This window comes from Erinaceus europaeus, chromosome 8, assembly GCF_950295315.1.
Source record: "Erinaceus europaeus chromosome 8, mEriEur2.1, whole genome shotgun sequence".
NCBI lineage: Eukaryota > Metazoa > Chordata > Mammalia > Eulipotyphla > Erinaceidae > Erinaceus > Erinaceus europaeus.
The window spans coordinates 111807480-111829198 of NC_080169.1; the positions used below are offsets into that span (position 1 = coordinate 111807480).

General features: G+C 41.9%; 1 protein-coding gene across 17 annotated transcripts in view; it reads left to right on the forward strand.

The window, feature by feature from the left end:
* The window catches only part of LUC7L2 (LUC7 like 2, pre-mRNA splicing factor), a 66709-nt gene extending 48722 nt beyond the window's left edge, over nt 1-17987 (forward strand). For 15 of the 17 annotated variants that reach the window (XM_007525157.2, XM_060196671.1, XM_060196672.1 and 12 more), the window contains 5 exons: nt 3047-3223; nt 6634-6725; nt 9448-9477; nt 13128-13319; nt 16934-17987. In XM_007525157.2, coding sequence (XP_007525219.1) covers nt 3047-3223; nt 6634-6725; nt 9448-9477; nt 13128-13319; nt 16934-17111 — 669 coding nt within the window. In that variant the 3' untranslated portion in view covers nt 17112-17987. The remainder of the gene's footprint in view (nt 1-3046; nt 3224-6633; nt 6726-9447; nt 9478-13127; nt 13320-16933) is intronic. The other 2 variants (XM_016189131.2, XM_060196670.1) reach the window with 1 other exon arrangement.
* Nucleotides 17988-21719: the final 3732 nt, after the last annotated feature.

Genomic DNA, 21719 nt, shown 5'->3' on the forward strand with positions numbered 1-21719 from the left:
AGCTGATGGGGTGGCCTGATAGTGACTAAAGAATCATCATTAAAGTATGCCAGTCTCTTGTCCTTATTCAGCTTTTGCAGTCCTTTCTTTGCTAAGGTTAGCTTTGGAGAACTGTAATAGGGAAGTATGTGAGGAGAGGGTATCTAAATCTAATTAGATACTATTTCATTAGGAACTTTATACTGACTCACTGCAGACTGTTGTGTACTTTTGCTTTCAGGTATATATTTTACTGATACATGTGAACGTATGCTCATGGGACCTGGTCTAAATCTAGGTTTTGGGACTTTGTTAGGAAGTGATCACATGTGCTCTTCACCAGGTGCACCAACTGCCAGGTCCCATTTATTTTTTATTATCACCAAGGTTATTGCTGGAGCTTGATGCCTGGGCAATGAATCCACTGTTTCCAGAGGCCATCCCTCCCCTTGTTACCCCCATACAGATAAAAATTGAAAGGGAAGAGGGAGACAGACAGATGTTTGCAGATTGCTTCACTTCTTGTGAAGCTTTATCCGTACAGGTGGAGTCCAGGAGCTTTGAACTCAGGATCTATGCATGCTAACTAACGTGTGCTCCACCAGGTGTGCCACCAGCCAGCCCCTGAGCACTGTGCTTTTACGTATCTTGTAAGTTTGTCTTGACTGATGATGGACAGGGTCTGTTGTGGTAAGGTCACTCACAGAGAAAATTACTCAAAAAATAGTTTTTTTTTGGTGTACATGCAGTAGTTCTTGAGAATAAAGGGAAAATGCGGAGGAGAGAGTCTTCTCCATCTCTCTCCTTTCTCATTCATTACCTTAACATGGATTTTATGATCTGCAGCAGAGGCAGACCAGAGTTTCATTCTGTGCCCCAGCCCACCAGTACAACCAATTTTACTAGTTTAGTGATGACCCTACAGCATGGAGAGAAAATTGCATTCAGTTAGAGTGTAATCGACGTTGGGCAAAAGGAGGATGTAAGGAAAAATTGAGTCTTCTCGGGCAACTTTTGTTGTTATTAGTTGTGCTTAACTGCTCCTTCTTCTTCTAGCGTTTGCCCTTCTTCTGTAGCCAGTCTACAGCGTCAGGTTGAGCCTGATGTAAAGTTTCGAGACCTCCTTTGAATCTGGAGAGGTGGCAGTCGTTGACTATGTGGGTCATAGTCTGTCTGGAGCCGCAGGGGCAGTTCGGGTCGTCTCTGGCTCCCCAGCGGTGGAACATAGCGGCGCCCGGCCATGGCCTGTTCGATAGCGATTGAGGAGGGCCCAATCATAACGTGCTAGGTCAAAGCCGGGTTGAAGCTTGCAGGGGTCTGTGATGAGGTGTTTGTTCTTGACCTCAGCTGACTGCCAACTCTGTTTCCAAGAGTCTGGAACAGAGAAGTTCAGTGTAGGCGTAGGGGACCAGATTGGGTGACGAGATGTCAAGCGTTGGACAGGGTGGGCGAAGATATCCTCGTATATTGGCAGGTCCGGTCAAGCATAGACGTGGGAAATGAACTTAGATGATGCCGCATCCCGACGAATATCTGGCGGGGCGATGTTGCTAAGAACTGGCAGCCATGGAACCGGGGTGGAACGGATGGTTCCAGAAATTATCCTCATGGAGGAATATAATTTGGAATCGACCAAGTGGACATGGGGGCTACGGAACCATACTGGGGCACAGTATTCTGCAGTGGAATAGCATAATGCCAGAGATGATGATCGTAGTGTGGAAGCGCTCGCACCCCATGAGGAGCTGGCCAGTCTTGCAATGATGTTATTCCTCGTGCCCACCTTTGCTGCAGTTTTTATGAGATGTTTGTGAAATGACAGAGTGCGATCGAGAGTAACGCCAAGATAGACTGGCTGGGCTTCATGCCGGATTCTCGTATCGCCAAGCTGCACATTAAGCTCACGCGAGGCCGAGGCATGGTGTAGATGGAAAACAGATGATACCGTTTTTGCAGTGCTAGGGATTAGTCGCCATTTTTTACAGTGATCAGATATCAGAGACATGTCTTTCGTGAGTGTTTCCTCGAGGATGTCGAACTTTGATGCCTGAGTTGCACAGCAGATGTCATCGGCGTAGATGAACTTCCTTGAAGAAGTTTCTGGGAGGTCATTGATGTAAATATTAAATAGTGTAGGAGCCAGAACAGAGCCCTGGGGGAGGCCACTTGAGACAAGTCTCCATCTGCTAGACTTGTCACCCAGATGTACCCGGAATCTTCTGTTTTGGAGAAGAAACAATATAGTGTTGGCCACCCATGGAAGCAGGCATCTTGAGATCTTGACTAGGAGACCACGGTGCCAGACCGTGTCATAGGCTGCTGTGAGATCAACAAAGACAGCACCCGTCTTTAAATTCTTCTGGAATCCATTTTCAATGTAAGTTGAGAGGGCCAGGGCTTGTTCACAGGTAGATCTTAACTGCTCCTTTGAAATAAAAAGGGAAGGAGCCAGACAGGAGGATACCACACCATCTAAACTTCCTCTGTCCCATAAACTAAATAAATCTTAAAGGGGGTGAGGTGGAATAATATAAAGGAAGCAAAAAGTTGAAATGTCCCTATAACTACCAAGAACATGGAGAAGACCTTTTCAGCAAGTTACGTTCTGTATCATGGTAGAATTGTGGTAGCTCAGTGGAGAGGTCCTGGGGACAGTGGCCTTGCCATGACAGGAGAACTGTAGTTTTTCTAGTTTTTTTTTTTTTAATTTTTTAATATTTATTTATTTTCCCTTTTGTTGCCCTTGTTTTTCATTGTTGTTATTGTACAGGACAGAGAGACATATGGAGAGTAGGGGAAGACAGAGAAGGGGAGAGAAAGGTAGACATCTGCAGACCTGCTTCACCACCTGTGAAGGCACCATCTTACAGGTGGGGAACCAGGGGCTCGAACCGGGATCCTTATTCCGGTCCTTGCACTTTGTACCACTTGCACTTAACCTGCTACGCTACCGCCCAACCCCCCCCCCCCCCCTTTTAAAAATATGTGAATCTCATGTATGCTATTTAATTGCATTGCCTTTAATGAAGATTAGATGAACATGATTTTTCTCACTGTTCTTTTTTAGGAAGTTTATCGGAATTCTATGCCAGCATCCAGTTTCCAGCAGCAGAAACTTCGCGTCTGTGAAGTTTGCTCTGCCTATCTAGGTCTTCATGATAATGACAGAAGACTGGCTGATCACTTTGGCGGTAAACTGCACCTTGGATTTATTGAAATAAGAGAGAAGCTTGAGGAATTAAAGGTATGTTGGAAAATTGTCATTTTACCCTGCTTTACTCACCTGTTCTTCTGATCTCTCTTATCTTTTTCAGGAGATTTATTTATTTATGATGAAATTGCACTGACTTATGATGAAGGGGGAGAACCAGAGTGCCACTCTGGCAACAGCAGTGGCAGAGATCAGACTGGGACCTCATGCCTGTGGGCCCAGGGATTCATTCACTGCCGAGCCTCTAGGCTACTCTTTTGTTTGTTTGTTTGTTTAAATTTATTTTGGTTAGAGACAGATTGATTTTGAGAGGGCCTTAGACACCAGCAGTATTGCTTCACTTCAGTATATGAGGGCTAAACGTGTAACCTGGGTCTTCATGCACTTCAGTGTGTGCTCAACCAGCTGTGCCACCGCCCAGCCCTCTTCTATTGTCTTTTTTTAAATTTATTTTTATTATTATTTATTTTCACTTTTGTTGCCCTTGTTGTTTTGTTGTCTTAGTTATTGTTGTTATTGATGTCGTCATTGTTGGATAGGACACAGAGAAATGGAGAGAGGAGGGGAAGACAGAGAAGGGGAGAGAAAAGATAAGACACCTGCAGACCTGCTTCACTGCCTGTGAAGTGACTCCCCTGCAGATGGGGAGTCAGGGACTCGAACCCGGATCCTTAACGCCGGTCCTAGCGCTTTGCGCCACGTGCGCTTAACCCGCTGTGCTACCGCCCGACTCCCCTCAATTGTCTTTTTGTGGGATGTTCTTAACTGTGATTGAAGAAAGTATTTTTTTTTCCCCCTCCAGGATTATTGCTGGGGCTCAGCACACACAAATCCACTGCTCCTGGAGGCCATTTTTACCCCTTTGTTGCCCTTTCAAGAAAGTATTCTTTTTTAAATTTTTAATATTTATTTACTCCCTTTTGTTGCCCTTGTTGCTTTATTGTTGTAGTTATGATTGTTGTTGGACAGGATAGAGAGAAATGGAGAGAGGAGGGGAAGACAGAGAGGGAGAGAGAAAGCTATACACCGGCAGACCTGCTTCACCGCCTGTGAAGCGCCTCTCCTGTAAGTGGGAAGCCGGGGGCTCGAACTGGGATCCTCACACCAGTCCTTGCTCTTTGTGCCACTTGCGCTTAACCCGCTGCACTACCACCCGACTCCCAGAAAGTATTCTTTTACTGATTTCTGTTTATAATTCATATTAATAAACAAAACTGGGAGTTAGCATAGCATTTTATCCAATATTCTTTCGTGCCTGAGGCTCTGAGGTCCCAGGTTTAATCCTCAGTAGTGCTAAAAAAAAAAAAAAACCCAGTAACAACAGTAATAACCGCAACAGTAAAACAAGGGCAACAAAAGGGAATAAATAAATAAAACAAAACTTAAAAAAAAAATCTCAATTTGAATAGTGTAGCACTGTAAATGGGTATACAGTCTTATTTAATGAATTATCTCTAAATGCTATTCCTTTATTTTGGCAAGTATCGCTAAGCTTTATTATTATTTAAATTTCCTTTTCTGTTGGCTAGAGACAGAAATTGAAGGGGAAGCTAGGAAGGGAGAGAGAGAGAGAGAGAGACAGAGATACTTGCAGCACTCCTTCAGCACTCATGAAGCTTCCCCTTCTTGCAGGTGGGGACCAGGGACTTGAACATGGGTCCTTGTGCAGTGTAACATGTGCACTCAACCAGGTGCACCACCACTACCCGTGAGCTCTAGCTTATGCTGATATGGGGGATTGAATCTGGGACTTTATAGAGCCTCAGGCATGGAAGTCTCTTTTTACAGCTGTTACGCTAGCTTGCCCCACCAGCTTTTTTAGTTTTATGTAAGCATTTTCTCTATAGAGAGAAGGAGCAGCGTACTCACTGCTCATCTCTGGCATGCATGGTGCTAGGGCCTCATCTTGGAAGTCCTATGCTTTTTTTCCCCAGACTGGCCTTTAAACTGTTAGATAGACTATAATTCTCCTGAAATTCTCATTGGTATTTGCTATTCACTGAAATTAATAGAATATCTCCTTTAAGGGAATAGTAAGAAAGTGTGTCATTGGGCCAGAGGTCTCACTGAACTTGCCATTGTGCAATTCAGAGTTCGATCCCTGTCATCACATATGCTGGGATAATGCTTTCGTTCCTTATGAGAAGTAGTAGTGGGTGAAGATTTAGAGGTAGAAATAGTGCAGTGGGTAGAGCTTTGGCCTTGAGGGCCTGAATCCTATCCCTAGCCATCACACGTGACAGAGGGGTGCTCCATTTTAATGTTAACAAGTAATAAAGCAGGTCCTCAAATAACATTATTTTGTTGCTGTTTACTTAAAATTCTGATGAAGAAAAATTTTCTGGCATTTATCTAATGAACATTTTATTTGAGACCTGATTTCCTATTCACAGCTTTAAGTGAGGAGTTAGTGTTCTCATTAAGAAATCATGGATCTGTTTGGAGACATAGTTCCCCTTTTAGAGCAACAACATACTTGCCCAAGACTCCATTTTAACGTTCAGCCAGTCATTGGTATTGCCGTATGTCAGAGCTGAGCAGAGTCCCTCTTTTTTTCTCTCATAAATAAATGTTTATATAATAATGTATATGCTTACTTATTTTTACCAGATCACCGGCTTATGGTGGTACCAGCTGGGGATTGAGTCTGGGACTTTGAAACCTCAGACATGAAAATCTTCTTGCATTACTGTTAACACTGTTTGCAAGCACGAGCACCATGTGTATTTTTAAGAAACTCCAGGCGTGGGTAGGTAGCATAATGGACGTGCAAAGAGACTCTCATGATTGAAGCTCTGAAGTCTCAGGTTCAGTCCCCAACACCACCATAAGTTCATCAGAGCTCTGGTAAAATAAATTAATTTTTAAAAAAGAAAGAACTCCAGATGCAGATAGTGAGGTGCTGATCTTATATGCATGAGGCCCCTGGTTCAGTCTCTGGCCCTTCTATTGATTGAGAAATGAATATTAAGCATTTGGTGACCAGGAGACAGCACACTTTGTTGAGCATACATTTGTCTGTGTGCACAGACCCCAGATTCAAACCTTCTACCACCATGGGGGAACACTGTGCAAAGAGGAGCTTTACATGCAGCTCTGGGCATATCCTCTCTTACACCTCTGTCTCTGTCTAGATTCCAGTGTCTGTTGGGCATGGTAGAATTATGCAGACATGTAGCTCTCGCAGAGCAAATGTATGAGTGAATGTATGAATGGACAGGTTACTGGTGATCACCAAGAGAAGAAAGATTCTGAAAATGAGCCTTTTAAAAAGCATAATTACTCCTGGCAGAAATCAAACTTTATTGCTACTTAATGATTGTGATGTTATTTTTGAATTAAATTAAAAATTAGACTGGCAACATATAGTGTTGCTTATTAAGAATGGACCCAGTAAGTTCGCTTCTCATTTATTTGCACTGTCATCCCCCCCCCCCCCCCAGAGAGTTGTAGCTGAGAAGCAGGAGAAAAGAAACCAGGAACGCCTGAAACGAAGAGAAGAACGGGAGAGAGAAGAAAGAGAAAAGCTGAGGAGGTATGCAGAAATTCAGTAAAATAAATACAGACGTGTGAACCATCTGTCTGTTTACTTCTCCAAGCTATTACATGACTGTGGCATGGGAAGCAGTACAGTGGATAGTGCTTTGGATTATTAGCCACCAGGTCTGAAACTGAGATGTGCGTGTCCGTCTCTCCCTGCTCTCCCCCCATTAATAAGTAAATAAAGCTTTAAAAAGTAAATTACATGGCCTGGTGTAGAGGCTTAGCAGGTAAAACTGAATTTGAATTTATAAAACCCAAAATAGGCTGAATAGACAGTAGTCTTATAGAAGTTTTTCAATGTTAATTTTATCCTTTTGATAGAAGTTTTTATTGTTTCACTGATTATTTTATATTATATTTGGAGTGTTATTTCCTGAATTCTAAGAGCTATAAACTATTAAGGTTTGAAAACAGCTAGATGTATGCAATATTTATTCATTAACAGAATCAGTTGAGGCTTGGAAGGTGGTTCGGTAGCCAAGAGGTCCTGAAGTCATTCCCTAGTATCACCTGTGCCAGAGTGATGCTTAGAGTGTCTGATAACCAGTCCTGTTTAATCTTGGGTAATACATTGCATGGCCTCATGGCAAAACCCTCTAACTCGTGCTTATTGCTTCTTTAACAGCTAGAGGGTAGACAGCTATGCCACAGGAGATTTGCATGTGGTTCTAATTTAGTGTTCCCTCTGTTTCACATCGCCGAGTTTTAAATATGTTCTCTTCAGCATGTATGCCTAAATTAATTAGCCCTTGAAAATTTGTGGCTCAGTCACAGATTTTCAAGTTTAAGCATCTTATTACTTGATACTTCATCTGTTTTCCTTTGTATTACAAGATCTGTAATGATGGGCAGGAGTGATAGCCTAATGGCTATGCAAAAAGACTGTCTTGCCCAAGGCTCCCAGTACCATCATAATCTGAAGTTGAGCAGTGCTGTGGTTTAGAAAGCAAAAGCTCCAGGGAGAGCATTAGGGAGATACCGTCATGGTCAAGCAGACAAAACTTTCATCCCGGAGGCTCTGGGATCCCAGGATCAGTCTCCACATAAGCCAGAGCTGAGTACTGCTCTGGTAAAATAAACAACTACATGTGGCTTATTATTATTATTATTATTTAAGAGAAGCACCTGCTTCATTCCTGCTTTGGTATAGATCTTTTCATTTACTATAAATTTTACCTCGGAACTTTGCTTCCATATTTTTCTCTGTGTTAAAGTGTCTATATATAATAATTATATATTTATAATTATATAATAATTGCTTAGTATAATTTTTTCAGTGTTATACTATATAAGACAGTATAAATGGCATAAAAACCTGTTTCTTCGAACTCATCTGAATGTAGTACCACTACAACAAAATGCTTCTCTTGAAGTCAACTCAACCCTCACTCCTGTAAAATCAGTATTATTGCTATCTTTGTTTTATAAACGTCAGATTAAGCTGAGGGAACATGTCTAACCTGTTGTGGTCCCACATGTGTGGATATCACATGATGCTATATACTGCACATTAGTGTGAAAGGATTGTGTTTGCGTAGCTAGTGTGCTGCTTTGCCATGTGCATGATCCAAGTTTAATCATGACTGACTGCATAGTAGAAAGTTTTGGTGCTGTGGTCTTAAAATAAATAAATAAAATAAAAATTTTAAAAAGTACTCTGTTTCTTGTTGACAGTCAATTTCTAAGATCAACTAGATTGGCCATGTTGAGGATGCTGTGATAATAGGAAGATTTATAAAATTGAATTCTTAGGGATTAGAACGTGAGGTTGTAGTGCCAGAAGCTACTTAAGTTCTTTCCTAGACTTAATCCCTAGCATCACTATAAGCCAGACCTGCAGCAGTGATCTGGGTGTTTTTCTCTATATCCCTTTGTCTCTCCCTCTCTCACGCCCTCTACCTCCTTCTTTCCCTCTCCTCCCCCTCCCTTCCTTTCACCCCCCTCCGCTCTCCTAAATTAAAATAAATCTTAAATGATAGATATAAAAAATTTCCAAGGTTGGGTAGTGTTTTCTGTAGAAGTGGTGAATTTTATCTTTTATTCTCCTGTGACCATACTCCTATTTACTTTTACGAGTAAATTGTGCAAGGCTAGGGATATAGCATAATGATTCTGAAGAAAGACTCATGTCTGAGGCACCAAAGGTGTTCCAGGTTCAACCCCCAGTGCCACCATGTGCCAGAGTTGAGCAGTACTCTAGTTTTTAAAAAAAGTAAGGTTCTTTTAATCGTGCAAGGAACTCCTATGCTAAGGTGAGCCTGTAGAGTTTATGATGCGTTTTTTTCTTTTTTCTCTCTAGGGTTATTGCTGGGGCCATTTTTATCCCATTTTGTTGCCCTTATTGTTGTTTTTGCCGTTTATGTTGTTGTTGGATAGGACAGAGAGAAATCAAGAGAGATGGGGAGACAGAGAGGGGGAAAGATAGACACCTGCAGACCTGCTTCACCACCTGTGAAGCGACCCCCCTGCAGGTGGGGAGCTGGGGGCTCGAACCGGGATCTTTATGTCGTTCCCTTGCCCTTAGTGCCATTGTGCTTAGCCCGCTGCGTTACCACTGGCCCCCTGTGCATTTAAAAAAATTATGTGCATAAACACATGCCTTATATTTATAAAAATATAAAATTAGAAATCAGTAAGAATGTAGTTTTAGCAGCACATCATAGTGTTTATCCCCTTTTAAGATAATTTTCTAAAAATAGGTATTCTTTTTCTAGGTCTCGGTCACGTAGCAAGAATCCCAAAAGGTAGGTACTGTACAAGATGGTTATAAGTAGTGGAGCTTTGCTTTTCAGAGTTAGTTTCAAGAGCTTAGTAGCAGTGAAAGATGAATGATAGTATGCTCCTGCTTGTTTCTTTCCTTTTTTTTTTTTTTGTTGTTGTTCTTGTTTCTTTAGAGAAATGAGAAGAGCTGTTCAGAAGATAGCTTATAAACTAAATTCTGAATTTTTAACATTATTAGATTAGGTTTTGCACTGCTCCAGAGTTGTTGGGAAAACATACTCAGGATTAAAAAAAAAAGTTTATAGGATAGGAGTTAAGAATAAATATGTGATAGAGACTTGTTAAACACCAGAGCACTGCTCAGCTCTGGCTTTTGGTGGTGCAGGGGACTTTGGAACCTCAAGAATGAGAGTCTCCTCAAATATCTTACTCTATCTACCCTTCGCCTGATAGAGACTATTTTTAAAAGATCAATTTGCATGATGTTAATACACATTTGAAAAGTACAAGTAGGTTAAATAGTTTCTTTCATTTTTGAAGGACGAACCCATTGTGACTTAAGGGTTTTCCTTTTTTGAAACATTCATGTATTTATGTCAAATCCTCCAGAGCACTCTAATGAGTACGTATTTCCTAGTAGCTTTGCCCTTTCTTTAAATTAGAGTATGTGGTCTGGGTTTGATCCCTGGCACCAGTGTCAGAGGGATGCTCTTTCTTAACCTCACTTCTCAAACAGGCAAGTAGCTTTTAAGGAGGAGATGCTGGTTAGAATATAGCTTTTAAACTAAATTTTAGCTTTATCAGGACACAAGTTTATCAGTGCCCTTAAGTGCTAGTGTTGTTCCTGTTGAAAATGTTAAGCGCTGTCATTAATATGTGAGGCCAATTGTGTCAGCTTACTCTGTTGTAAGTTTTCTCAAATCTAAGCTTTAGAGGCTGGTTGAGCACACACGTAACCAAGTATGAGTACTGGATTCAAACCTTGGTTCCCCACCTGTTGGGGTGGGCATGGCTTCAAGTGTGGTGGAGTAGTGCTGCGGATCCCTCCTCCCCTCCCCCTTCCCCTTCTCTTCCCCTCCCTTTCCCCTCCCTTCTCCTCCCCTCCTTCCTGTCTGTCTCTATCAGAAGAAAAACAAAGATGTTGGCCAGCAATGGTGGAGTTGTGCTGTAGGCACATAGCCCTAGGGATAAACCCTGGTGGCAAAAAACAAATGGATAGAAATTGAAGATGAGATGTGGATGTGAGCCACCATGGTCCCTGCCTTTCCCTCTGTTCAGACTGTCCAGAACTTTTCCAGCTGCTGTAGCCAGAATGCTGAGCATAGTATATGAGCTTTGTGATCTGTCTGCTCTGTGGAAGTTCTGGTTAGCACCAGAACTTTAGCTCTTTTCCTCCAGTGAATGATGAAGTGGTAAAGTACTTGGTTATCCCGCCGAGAGGGCCACGATGCCACCTCCCCGTGCTCACTTCATCCACATCACTGTGCCGACCTTTTGGCGCCACGGCCTCTTTGCCCTCTGACTGAGGTGCCCTTCTCTCTCTTTATTTAAATACCACACCGCCAGATAAACCTTCTTCATTTCTCTTTCCATTTTTTTCTCCACATAGTATCTTTTCTCTTTTTCTCTCTTTTTTAAATACGCATTTATTCCTTTTTTTTGTTGCCCTTGTTTTTTATCGTAGTTATTATTGTTGCTGTTATTGATGTCGTCATTGTTGGATAGGACAGAGAGAAATAGAGGAGATGGGGAAGACAGAGAGGGAGAGAAAGACACACACCTGCAGACCTGCTTCACCGCCTATGAAGTGACTCCCCTGCGGGTGTGGGAGCCCGGGCTCAAGCCGGGTTCCTTACACCTGCCGGTCCTTGCGCTTTGCTACCCCCCGACTCCCAATCCTTTCTCTTTTTCTTTTCCTTCTTTCTTTTCCTCATCCATCCATCCCTTTATTTCATTCACTCCTTCCCCTCCCTCAGAGCATTGCTTACCTCTGTATTATGGTGGTGTGAGGTTGAAACTGGGACTTTGGAGCTTCAGGCTTGAGAGTCTTCTTTGCATAACCATTATGCTGTCTCCCCTGCCTGCTGTCCTTATTATTTTAGATTGAGAGGTAGAGTGGCAGAGACTTAGTGAAAGAGACAGCACTGAAGCTTCCTTCAGTGTAGTGGGGGTTGTCCTAGAACCTGGGTCATGCACATGGCAGAGCATCTCACTGTTCCAGCATGCTGTTTCCCTGGCTCTGACCCAGGGCGTTTTAAGACGAGAGTCTCTTTGCACCACTAGAATAGTGTGCTGTCTCCCCTGCCCTGCCCACCATTTCTTTACCACCTAGTATACTTTGGTTAGCTGCCTACATTTCTGTATAGACCGCTTTCTAGATTTATAAACTCCATAATATTAGAACTTGATTGTATTTACTGCTACATGTTCCTAGTACCTAGGTCAGTATCTAGATCTTTTACATACCTTAAGCCCACCCATTTTGAATATAGGTCCAAGATAGTGATTTTCATCAAATTTACAGTGTTGCTGTGCCCAGGAAGTAGGTTACCTAGTAGAGCACATGCATCACCATTTATAAGAACCCGAGTTTGGGGGCTGGATGGTGGCACACCCGGTTGACTGCACATGTTGCAATGCGCAAGGACCCAGGTTCGAGGCCCCAGCCGCCACCTGCAGGCGGAAAGCTTTCTGAGTGATGAAGCAGGGTTGCAGGTGTCTTTCTGTCTCTTTCTCTCTCTGTTTCCCCCTTCCTCTCAATTTCTGACTGTCTCTATCCAATAAATAAAGATAATAACAATAATAAAAAAAATAGAACCCGAGTTTGTCCTCGGCCACCATGTGGGGCCCACCTGTACAGGGCAGGCATCAAGTCAAGAGTGGGGGAGGTGGAGAGCACTGCTGTTGTGTTTCTGTCTCACCCTTTATGTTTAAAACAGTGCTGGGAGTGTTTAGAATCATACAGACACAGAGCCACAGCGGAAAAGAAAAATCTGGTGGCTAAAGTGACGCGACTGATGTAGTCCACATGAGAGATGATTTATCGCTCTTATAAAGTGCTCTTTTACTGAACAGTACCAGAACTGCAGGCCTTTCTCCCCTCTAGAGCAAGTGCCCTGTGCACCCCACCACTCAGTGAAGACCCAGCGGAGTCAACTGAACTGTTTCTCCTAGATTCCTTGGTGTGTGTGTGTGTGTTTCTTCCCCTTTCTATAGTCACATACTTGTAAATATGCTTTTTCTTTTGTTCTTTCTGGAATTTATAGCTAACTTTATTGTCTGTTTGTCTATGCACTGCTTGACTGGAGAATAGTGTTTTGACAGATGTGACTGGGCATATTGTGTGGGATAGTTTCTAGAGAGAGGTTTCTAGTAAATGACAAATATAGTAGGCAGTGAAGCAAGTCTGCAGGTGTCTCTCTTTCTCTCCCCCTCTGTCTTCCCCTCCTCTCCATTTCTCTCTGTCCTATCTAACAACAACATCAATACCAACAACAACTACCACAACAACAAAAAAAAAAAACAACAAGGGAAACAAAAGGAAAAATAAATTAAAAAAAACAATATTTAAAAAGTCTTTGTGTGGGATAGTTTCTAGAGAGAGGTTTCTAGTAAATGACAAATATAGTGGTAACAAAACTAAATCCCCCCCCACTTTTTTTCTTTTTAACAGATCCAGATCCAGAGAACATCGCCGACATCGGTCTCGCTCCATGTCACGGGAACGCAAGAGGAGGACTCGGTCCAAGTCCAGGGAGAAACGCCATCGTCATCGTTCCCGCTCCAGCAGCCGAAGCCGAAGCCGCAGCCACCAGAGGAGTGGGCACAGCTCTAGAGACAGGAGCAGAGAGCGATCCCGGAGGAGGTACTGAGGTGTCCGTAAGGGGACTCGGAACTACCTTATGGTTTAGAGTCGGAATACTGTTGGTCAGAAACTTGCACCTGGTTGTACGTGCACATTTTGTGTGGGTGTATGACATTTCCCCCTCCTGACTGTGTAGTTTAGGACGAATATACTTATGAGCCAGTGTAAGAACTTAGAACCGATATGTGCAGGGCTGTTGCTTTTCACTGCTTTCAGTGTGTTTTGGGGGGGAAAGTATGGTCAAGTAATTTTAGGTTCCAATATCCAAGTGGCTTTTTATTTTCAATATGTATTGGAAAATTAGGGGCTCTGAGAAGTCCTCTCATTAAAAAAAAAATCTGTTTGACTTTGCTTTTGACTTTTCTGTTTTTCAAAGTTTGATCCAGGTACTCCTTCCTTCCTTCCTTCCTTCCTTTCTCTCTCTCCCTCTCTCCCTCTCTTTCTTTTTTAAGAGCAGACACATTCTAGGATATTTTTCTCCACACTTTAGGTTACATTCAGCTAGCTGGACAGGACTGATTCAGAATTCAGAAATTAGATGTCATTGGCATGCAGACTCAAAAGGTTCAACGTGGCAGACCCCAGGTTGTTGTGTATGTTTAAGGACCTGTGGGAGATCTTATTAGTCTTGAGACCGACCTCCCAGACTTCTCAGGCAATTTCTGTGGAACATAAACCATGCTGGGGGAGGAAAACAAAAACATTTTTCCCCTTCTTTCCTTTACAACTATCCTTAAGCATACAGATAAAAGCTTATACAGATACATTTTTTGAGTGCCTCTATTTAAATCAGTCTTGACTTTTCTGTAGAGTATTCTGATAAATTCCATGATGGAATTTGCTGAAAGCTGTTAAAATGTTTGTTTTTAAATCTTTAACTTAGCCATTTCCTAAACCTCTCACTGGCTGAGTTGTTTAATAGAGTCTCATTATTTTATTTATTTCCTATATTCTTGCCTTGTTCCAAGTAGTTATTTTTCTTGTCCCCAGATCTATTGAGACATCATCAAAAATAAAATAAAATTGCAAGATGTTTCAAGTGTACATCGTGGTGATTTGATATGCATATACATTGTGAAAGTATTCCCACACATCCATTACTTCACCCCCTCCTCCTTTCTAAATAAGAATGTTTAAATCATACTCTCTGAAGATCAAGTTTAATTCTTAAGGTGACTTTAATGAGTAAAAATCGCCTATCTAAATGAGTTAGAATATGGGGCTAACATCTTTGCCATGTTGAAAACATGTCACAAAGTGCTTATCCACACTGTCGGACTGCATGGTACGAGTTACGTGAAGGAAGTGCCAGAATAATATTTTAAAAATGGTTTCAGGTCGTAGAAAACACTGAAAGTGGCCACATACTTGAGCACGTAAAACCCAGTAGGGAAAAAGATACTGTATGTAGAGTGAACTTCATAGGGAAACACAGAGAATAAGTAGGAAATTGATAAGGGGCAGCTTGCTTCAAAGTGCCGTTTGTAAACCACTTATCTCACACCATGGCAACAGTACAGTGCACGGGGAAAACAAAGCTTTCTTCCTGAATCATGTAGCTACACTATCAAGTTTGAGAATCATCAAAAAATCTAGACAATTTCTCTTGTTGCCCATCTTGCCCCTGTCATAGTTCCTGGTGTTTGAACTCTAATGTTAATGGTTAGAAGAGAGCATGAGGACCGAGATGATGTTAACTTGGTCCCTGTGCTCCCACATTTATGGACTTGTACAGGATCTGTTCTCCATCATGCTCACGACAGTCCTCCTAATCCAATTTTTTTAGACCCATAAAGTATTACTTTGTGAACCTACTAAAAAGTCGTGTTTTCTTAAAGCACTTCTAGTGTTTACATAAACATTATGCTTTCTCAAGGCAGAGTATGAGTCTGCTACATATTTGAGTTGAAGGTAAAAGCAAGAAGTCTCTCATGGAGAGACTTGTGTTCTCCCACCCTATCTGGAACAGTAGTCTCTACTATAAATACATGCTTCCTCTGACCTTTTTCTGGCCAGTTACCCTTGGTAAAGAAGGATCATTTGCATTTTCCTCTTTCCTGCTTTGTTCAACACCATCGAACAGACTCTAGAGGACTTGGTTCGGTGACCTTGGTCGAGTACTTTGATTATTTCACCTTTCCTTTCTCATCTTCTGAGTAGAGATAAGAAGTAAGATCTTGTACGTGCCTCTTTAGGGTAGGTGGTGATTCGAGTGGAAGGGTAAATGACACTTGGTGATTATGACCTCTCACAAAACGGTAGTTGGTGCTCATTTTATAGTTTTTCAGTTATTGTTAGTGCCTCAACTTAAATCAGTCTTAAATTTTCTGTAGAGTATTCTGATAAATTCCATGATGGAATTTGCTGAAATTCCATCAACCCATGCATGCCCTTCCTTATTCTTAGGTTTCATCTCTGTAAACTCTTTCCTCCTCATAAAGACGGTGGTGAGGACCAGTATAATTTTAACACTTTCTCAGAAGACATTATTTTAAACCTTGAGGAGAAATGCTTAAGTGTACGTTATTTATTTTTTAGCCCATATTGCTTAACTTTCCGTTCCTAGATTTCTAAGAGAGAGAGTACAAGTAGTAGTCCCCGTCCCCTCTACCTGGAAGTTGAAGGGATTACTTACTCAGTTTCTTGGCAGTGCCTTAGATCCTAATTCTGAACATGGTTGAATGACATACTGTGTAAAAGTGCCATGTTAAAGAAACTAATAAATCTACTATGTGTTACTGCCTCCCACCAGATACTGAAAGCATTGGAGTTTCCATACTAATTCTGATCCCACAGTGTCCTTCACTTTTCTTTTTGAAAATCTGATTTGAGCTTGTTTTGTTACTTTCCTTCCTATTTTAATTAGATTATGGGAATGGAGAGTTAATGTTAAATAGTTGAGTAATGCTTATTTGAGATTAACTATAATGTGATCATCTTATCTCACTTTTTCTGTTGATTTAATGAGCTCAGGAAGAGTAAAGCAGATTTTAAAAATACTAAGTGGTTAGATAAAGCCATATCAGTACAGTGGTCCTCTACTGTATTGTCTCACCTATAAATCAGGTGTGGGGAGCTGTTGCCTGCAGGCCGAGTCTGGCTCCATAACCCTTTTTGTGTAGCCAGGGGCTATGGATGGGTGGGTAAAAGGGCTGAAAGAAAGAAAAGGAAAAAGAATATATCACAGAGACTGTGATTTGCAACACCTGAAATATCAGTGTCTGGCAGTTGATTTTTATCCAATTTGAAATCTATATTATCTATGTATTTTAAAAATTGGTGATAACTTTTAATACTAAATATACTGTCTACATTATTTTTATATTAAATACATTGGCTGTGAATTGGGAAAGTTCTATGATTACCTCTTGAGATAATGAAGATATCCAGGAAATCGTTATTTTAGCTTACATTTTTTCTCCTCTAGTTATTTGTCTTCAGCCACCTGGTTTAACACCTTTAGGTCTGGTAGTGTGCTTTCCTTTTAGGGAAAGGACGTTGCCTACTTAGATGTGTTCTGTGTACCTTTGATATCAATACCTTAATTATCCAAGTCTGTCATTTGGGTTTTGGGTTTCCCAACACATTTTGCTCCTCAAATTAATATTTTTCAGATCCTCAAAAGAAAGATTCAGAGACCAAGACTTAGCATCACGTGACAGAGACAGGAGTTCAAGAGACAGATCACCTCGTGACAGAGATCGAAAAGATAAGAAGCGGTCCTATGAGAGCGCTAATGGCAGATCAGAAGACAGGAGGAGCTCTGAAGAGCGCGAAGCAGGGGAGATTTAACTAGTTGTGTCCATGACCTCAATCCTTAAGCTTCCTATGGAGTCACGTACTAGTGTTTAGTTTACAGCTGTTCTGAGTGACCCAGTGAGCAGTTCCATACACCGATCCAGCTAGGCTAGAAGTATAGTCTCTAACTTTATTTGAATCGAACTCTCATTTCCTTAATGAAACCTAAAACGACATCCATAGTTTCTGGTGGGACCTGTAATACAACTCTGCGAGTGACGTTTTATGTAAGACACCAGTGTCTTCATTCTTTCTAGTAGGAGTGATAGTGAACAAATTTTGTGTTACTTGCCTTGGGATTTTTTGAACATTTGTAAAAAGCTGTCTTCCTTTCTAGTCCAAACAGCAGTAGCTTTGGGAATTTTTCTTTTTCTTCTTTGACTTTTGTATCACATAATACCTCCGCTCTCTAACTGTAAGAGGTAGGGGGTAGGGTAGCAATATAACTTGTGTTCTGAGATTCCTATCCACATTATTAATTACTAGCTGATCGCAGTGCAGAGCATTATACTGGAATGTGTGTTGGAGAAATTTAAAATATTGGGCTTTTCTGTTTGTTTAACGGTGCCTATTAGAATTGGGAGTTGAACAACTGTTGCATTACATACTTTTGCTTTTTTATTGAAACTTTGAAATCAAAACATGTCTTGATTTTTCTGTTGTATTGAATTGCTATGTTCCGAATGTTTCAAAAAGGAGGTGGGGGCAGGGTCTCTTTCATAAGCACTTCTTGTTTTATTTTGTGTGTTTGGAGTATAATGACTACATCTTTATTGTAAAATAATAAGAATAAGAATAATAAAATGAAGCAAGCAGTCACCACCCCCAACATTAAACTGTAACTTGTCTAGTAAATTGTCACTAGAACTATTTTATTTGCTCTGGGCATTTCTTCTGTTCTGTTATTACTAGTGCCTTATTGTGCAAGGCACCAAAGGAGAAAAGAGTGTGTGAAGATTTGAGTTGAACTATTGCTTTACTTCAGGGCTGTGTGTGACAGCTACTACAGAGAAGATCCGGACCTGCAAAAGAAATTGGGGTTTTCCTCTCCCCCCCCCTCATTCAGTAAATCAAAATACAAATAAAAACACAGTGTAACAAACACAAGACTATTGGTTTCTGCATTGAACAGCTAGCCATACTCACTGGTCACTCGAGCAGTAGTGGCGGGCATTCTAGAAAAATCTGAGCAGCAGCTGCTGGAAAAACATGGCTCAGTAGGTAGAGCGTAGGGCTTGCATGACTGTGGGCCTACATTGGGTCCCTGCCTGCCCATGTGATGCTCGGGATTCACTTGCTCATGAGATCTTTAGAAATCTGAGAAACAAGAAGTGAAGTAATGATTATCTGAGTCTAAGGTTATCTTTCTGGGACTCTCTACTTCTGACTGAGTGCTTAAGTGACCGTGTGTGGGCCTCAGAGAGACAGGGGAACTGTTATAAGTCACATCAAGATTTACACCAGGCTGGGGGGCCAGGTGGTGGCACAAGTTGTTCAAAAAAAGATTTACGGGGGTCGGGCGGTGGCGCAGTGGGTCAAGCGCATGTGGCGCAAAGCGCAGGGACTGGTGTAAGGATCCCGGTTCGAGCCCCCGGCTTCCCACCTGCAGGGGAGTCGCTTCACAGGCAGGTCTGCATGTGTCTATCTTTCTCTCCCCCTCTCTGTCTTCCCCATCTCTCTCCATTTCTCTCTGTCCTATCCAACAACGAACAACATCAACAATGGCAGTAATAATAACCACAACAAGGCTACAACAACAAGGGCAACAAAAGGGGGAAAAATGGCCTCCAGGAGCGGTGGATTCATGGTGCAGGCACCGAGCCCAGCAATAACCCTGGAGGGGGAAACAGAAGATTTACATCAGGCTATGCCTCATTAACAAGTTTTTTTTTTTTTTTAAATATTTAACATACCAGTTTCTGTTGATTACTTTGTAATGTAAGAGACCTGCCTGCATCAGCTGCTTGTTCCTGCTTATTTTTGGTTGCTAAGTAGTTGCTTGGGGTGGACTGGTGTGTGGCGCAGTGGGCCTCAAGTTGATCCACAGCATCACATGGGTCAGGGTAATGCCCTGGCTTTCTCCCTCTCTAGTGCTCTTGTAAATACTCATTTAAAAAAATAAGATTGTTTGGCTTGCAGTCTGCACTATTCTTTTTCAAATTAAAAAAAAAATTATCTTTATTGGATAGAAACCAGAAATTGAGAAGTGGGGTAATAGGGAGAGAGACTTAGAGACATCTGCAACACTGTTTCACCTGCAGGTCCTTGAACATTGTAACTGCACTCAGCCAGGTGCACCCATCAGGCAGTTTTCTTAAATGCTTAAGGTACATTGTATCAGTTTTCATTTGATAAACCAAAATTGAGAGGAATAGGGGAGATAGAGGAGAAATACCTGCAGTACTGCTTCACTACTTGTGAAGCTTCCCCCCCCCCCCCCCCCCCGCAGATGAGAACCTTGGGCTTGAACCTGGGTCCTTGTGCATGCTAACATGTGCTCTACCCCAGGTACACGGGATTTAGTACTTGCGGTGTAAAGTACAGAAGAAGGTTCAAGGGACAGGCTCAACACAGCCTAGGATCCATTATGGTTAGTGATCCACGTAGAGTGATGAGAGACTTCCCTGAGTACAGCTGGCAGTATGAAGCACTGTTTGCTGCCACCTTGGGTGTCTGAGGGAGAGGCCACAGTTGTGGTTTTGTTGGTGCCACTCAGGAGCCGGTGGCGAAGGATTGATTACACCGTGGACGGCACAGCTGGGTCACTCCAGCAGGCATGGCTCTTCAGATGCACAGTCCTCTGGAAACATCCTTGTTTAGATCATCCAGGGGAAAACCAGATTTTTACTTGAGCCTGGGCAATCACTGAATAACCCCATAAAATTCAAAGTTTTGGGGCACGGGTAGATACCATAATGATTACGCAGAGATTCTCATGCCTGAGGAGGCTATGAGGTCTCAGGTTTAATGCCCTGTTTTTTTTTTTTTTTTTTTTTTAAGAAAAAGTTTGTCAGCCTCTTTTCTGATACATGTGTTGCTGGTAGAAATATGAGTGTCACATATTTATTAAGACATTTGTCACGTTTGTTGGGGTGTCCCACTAGTAAGTCACACTCTTCAATCTGCAGGAATGGTGATGTGGTACATAGTAGGACCTGCAGATCTCTGAGGCCGTGATCCCCAACACTATGGGTGCTACAAATGGCGCTCTGGTGTCTCTGTCTCAGATCTTTCAACATTGTAGGGCCAGGGAGATAGTATGGTTAGGCTGAAAGCTTTCACGCCTGAGGTCCTGAAGTCCCAGATTCCATTCCCAACACCACCGTAAGTCAGAGCTGAGCAGTGCTCTGGTCTCTCTTTTGCTGAGTAATAAAATACTTTAAAACAACCCAACTCTTGGACTTGGTAATGGTGTGCCTGGTTGAATGCACATGTTATAGGACCCTGGTTCAAGCCCTTGGCCCTACCTGCAAGGAAGAAGCTTCACAAGCAGTGACAGTTGTGCAGGTGTCCCTTCCTCCCTATCTATCCAAAATAAGTCTCTATCCAAAATAAGTAAAATTAATTAAACATTACTGATTTTTCTTTTTTGTCATCAAGCATCACCAGGATTTAGCATTTCTAAGTAGATTTGTTCTTGCAAGAAACAATTTTTCATCTGTGATGACTCTTAAGCTAAAGATTTAACTTCCATTTTCTGAGTTCCCATTTTTGTCCTTTGAAATTTTCCATTTTGGGGTTGTGTATTTTCATAAGCTCTTCAGTAGCTTTCAACACGAGCCTTTGAGTTGGAGCCAAGCACGTGTTATTTTAAACAAACACACTTGTTATTCAGTGCAGCAATTTGTCTTTCAGTGAAATCTTTCAAAGTAGCTGTTTTGGCTAATTTCCCATTTTCATTTACTTGTTTACAAGCATGAATGATTTTAATATATCTGGGCTGGGGTAGACCGCATGCTGGTTATGCAAAGATTCTCATGCCTTATGCTCCGAGATCCTAGCTTCAATCCTCTTCACCATAAGCCAGAGCTCAACAGTGCTCTGGTTTAAAAAAAAATAATAATCAAGGCCCGGATGGTGGTGCACAAGGTTAAGCACACATAGTACAAAGCACAAGTACCTGCACAAGGATCCCAGTTCAAGCCTTGGGTCCCCACTTGGCAAGGGGGGGGCTCACTTCACAAGGGGTGAAGCAGGTCTGCAGGTGTCTCTTGCCCCTCTTTATTTTCCCCTCTCAATTCCTGTGGATTTGTGCAGATACCGAGAGCCCCAGCGATAACCGTGGAGGCAAAAATACTACTACTATTACTAATAACCAGTATGTCTATAGGTTTTACTAGTACTACATAGCTTAAGAAAATGTGTACATATCTAATGTCAAGATTCTCCTGGAATGTGAGTAGGGCTCTAGGAGAAAAAAAAGAAATTAAGATACTTATTGCTAGAAAACTGCAGTATCATTCTGATACCTGCAGGGCTGAGCACTGAACTTGGGATTTAGTGCCCTTAGGTTCAAGGCACTGTGCCACCTTCTGGGCCATAGTAAAAAAACTTTTTTTTTTTGCCTCTAGGGTTATTGTTGGGGCTAGGTGCCTCCACTAT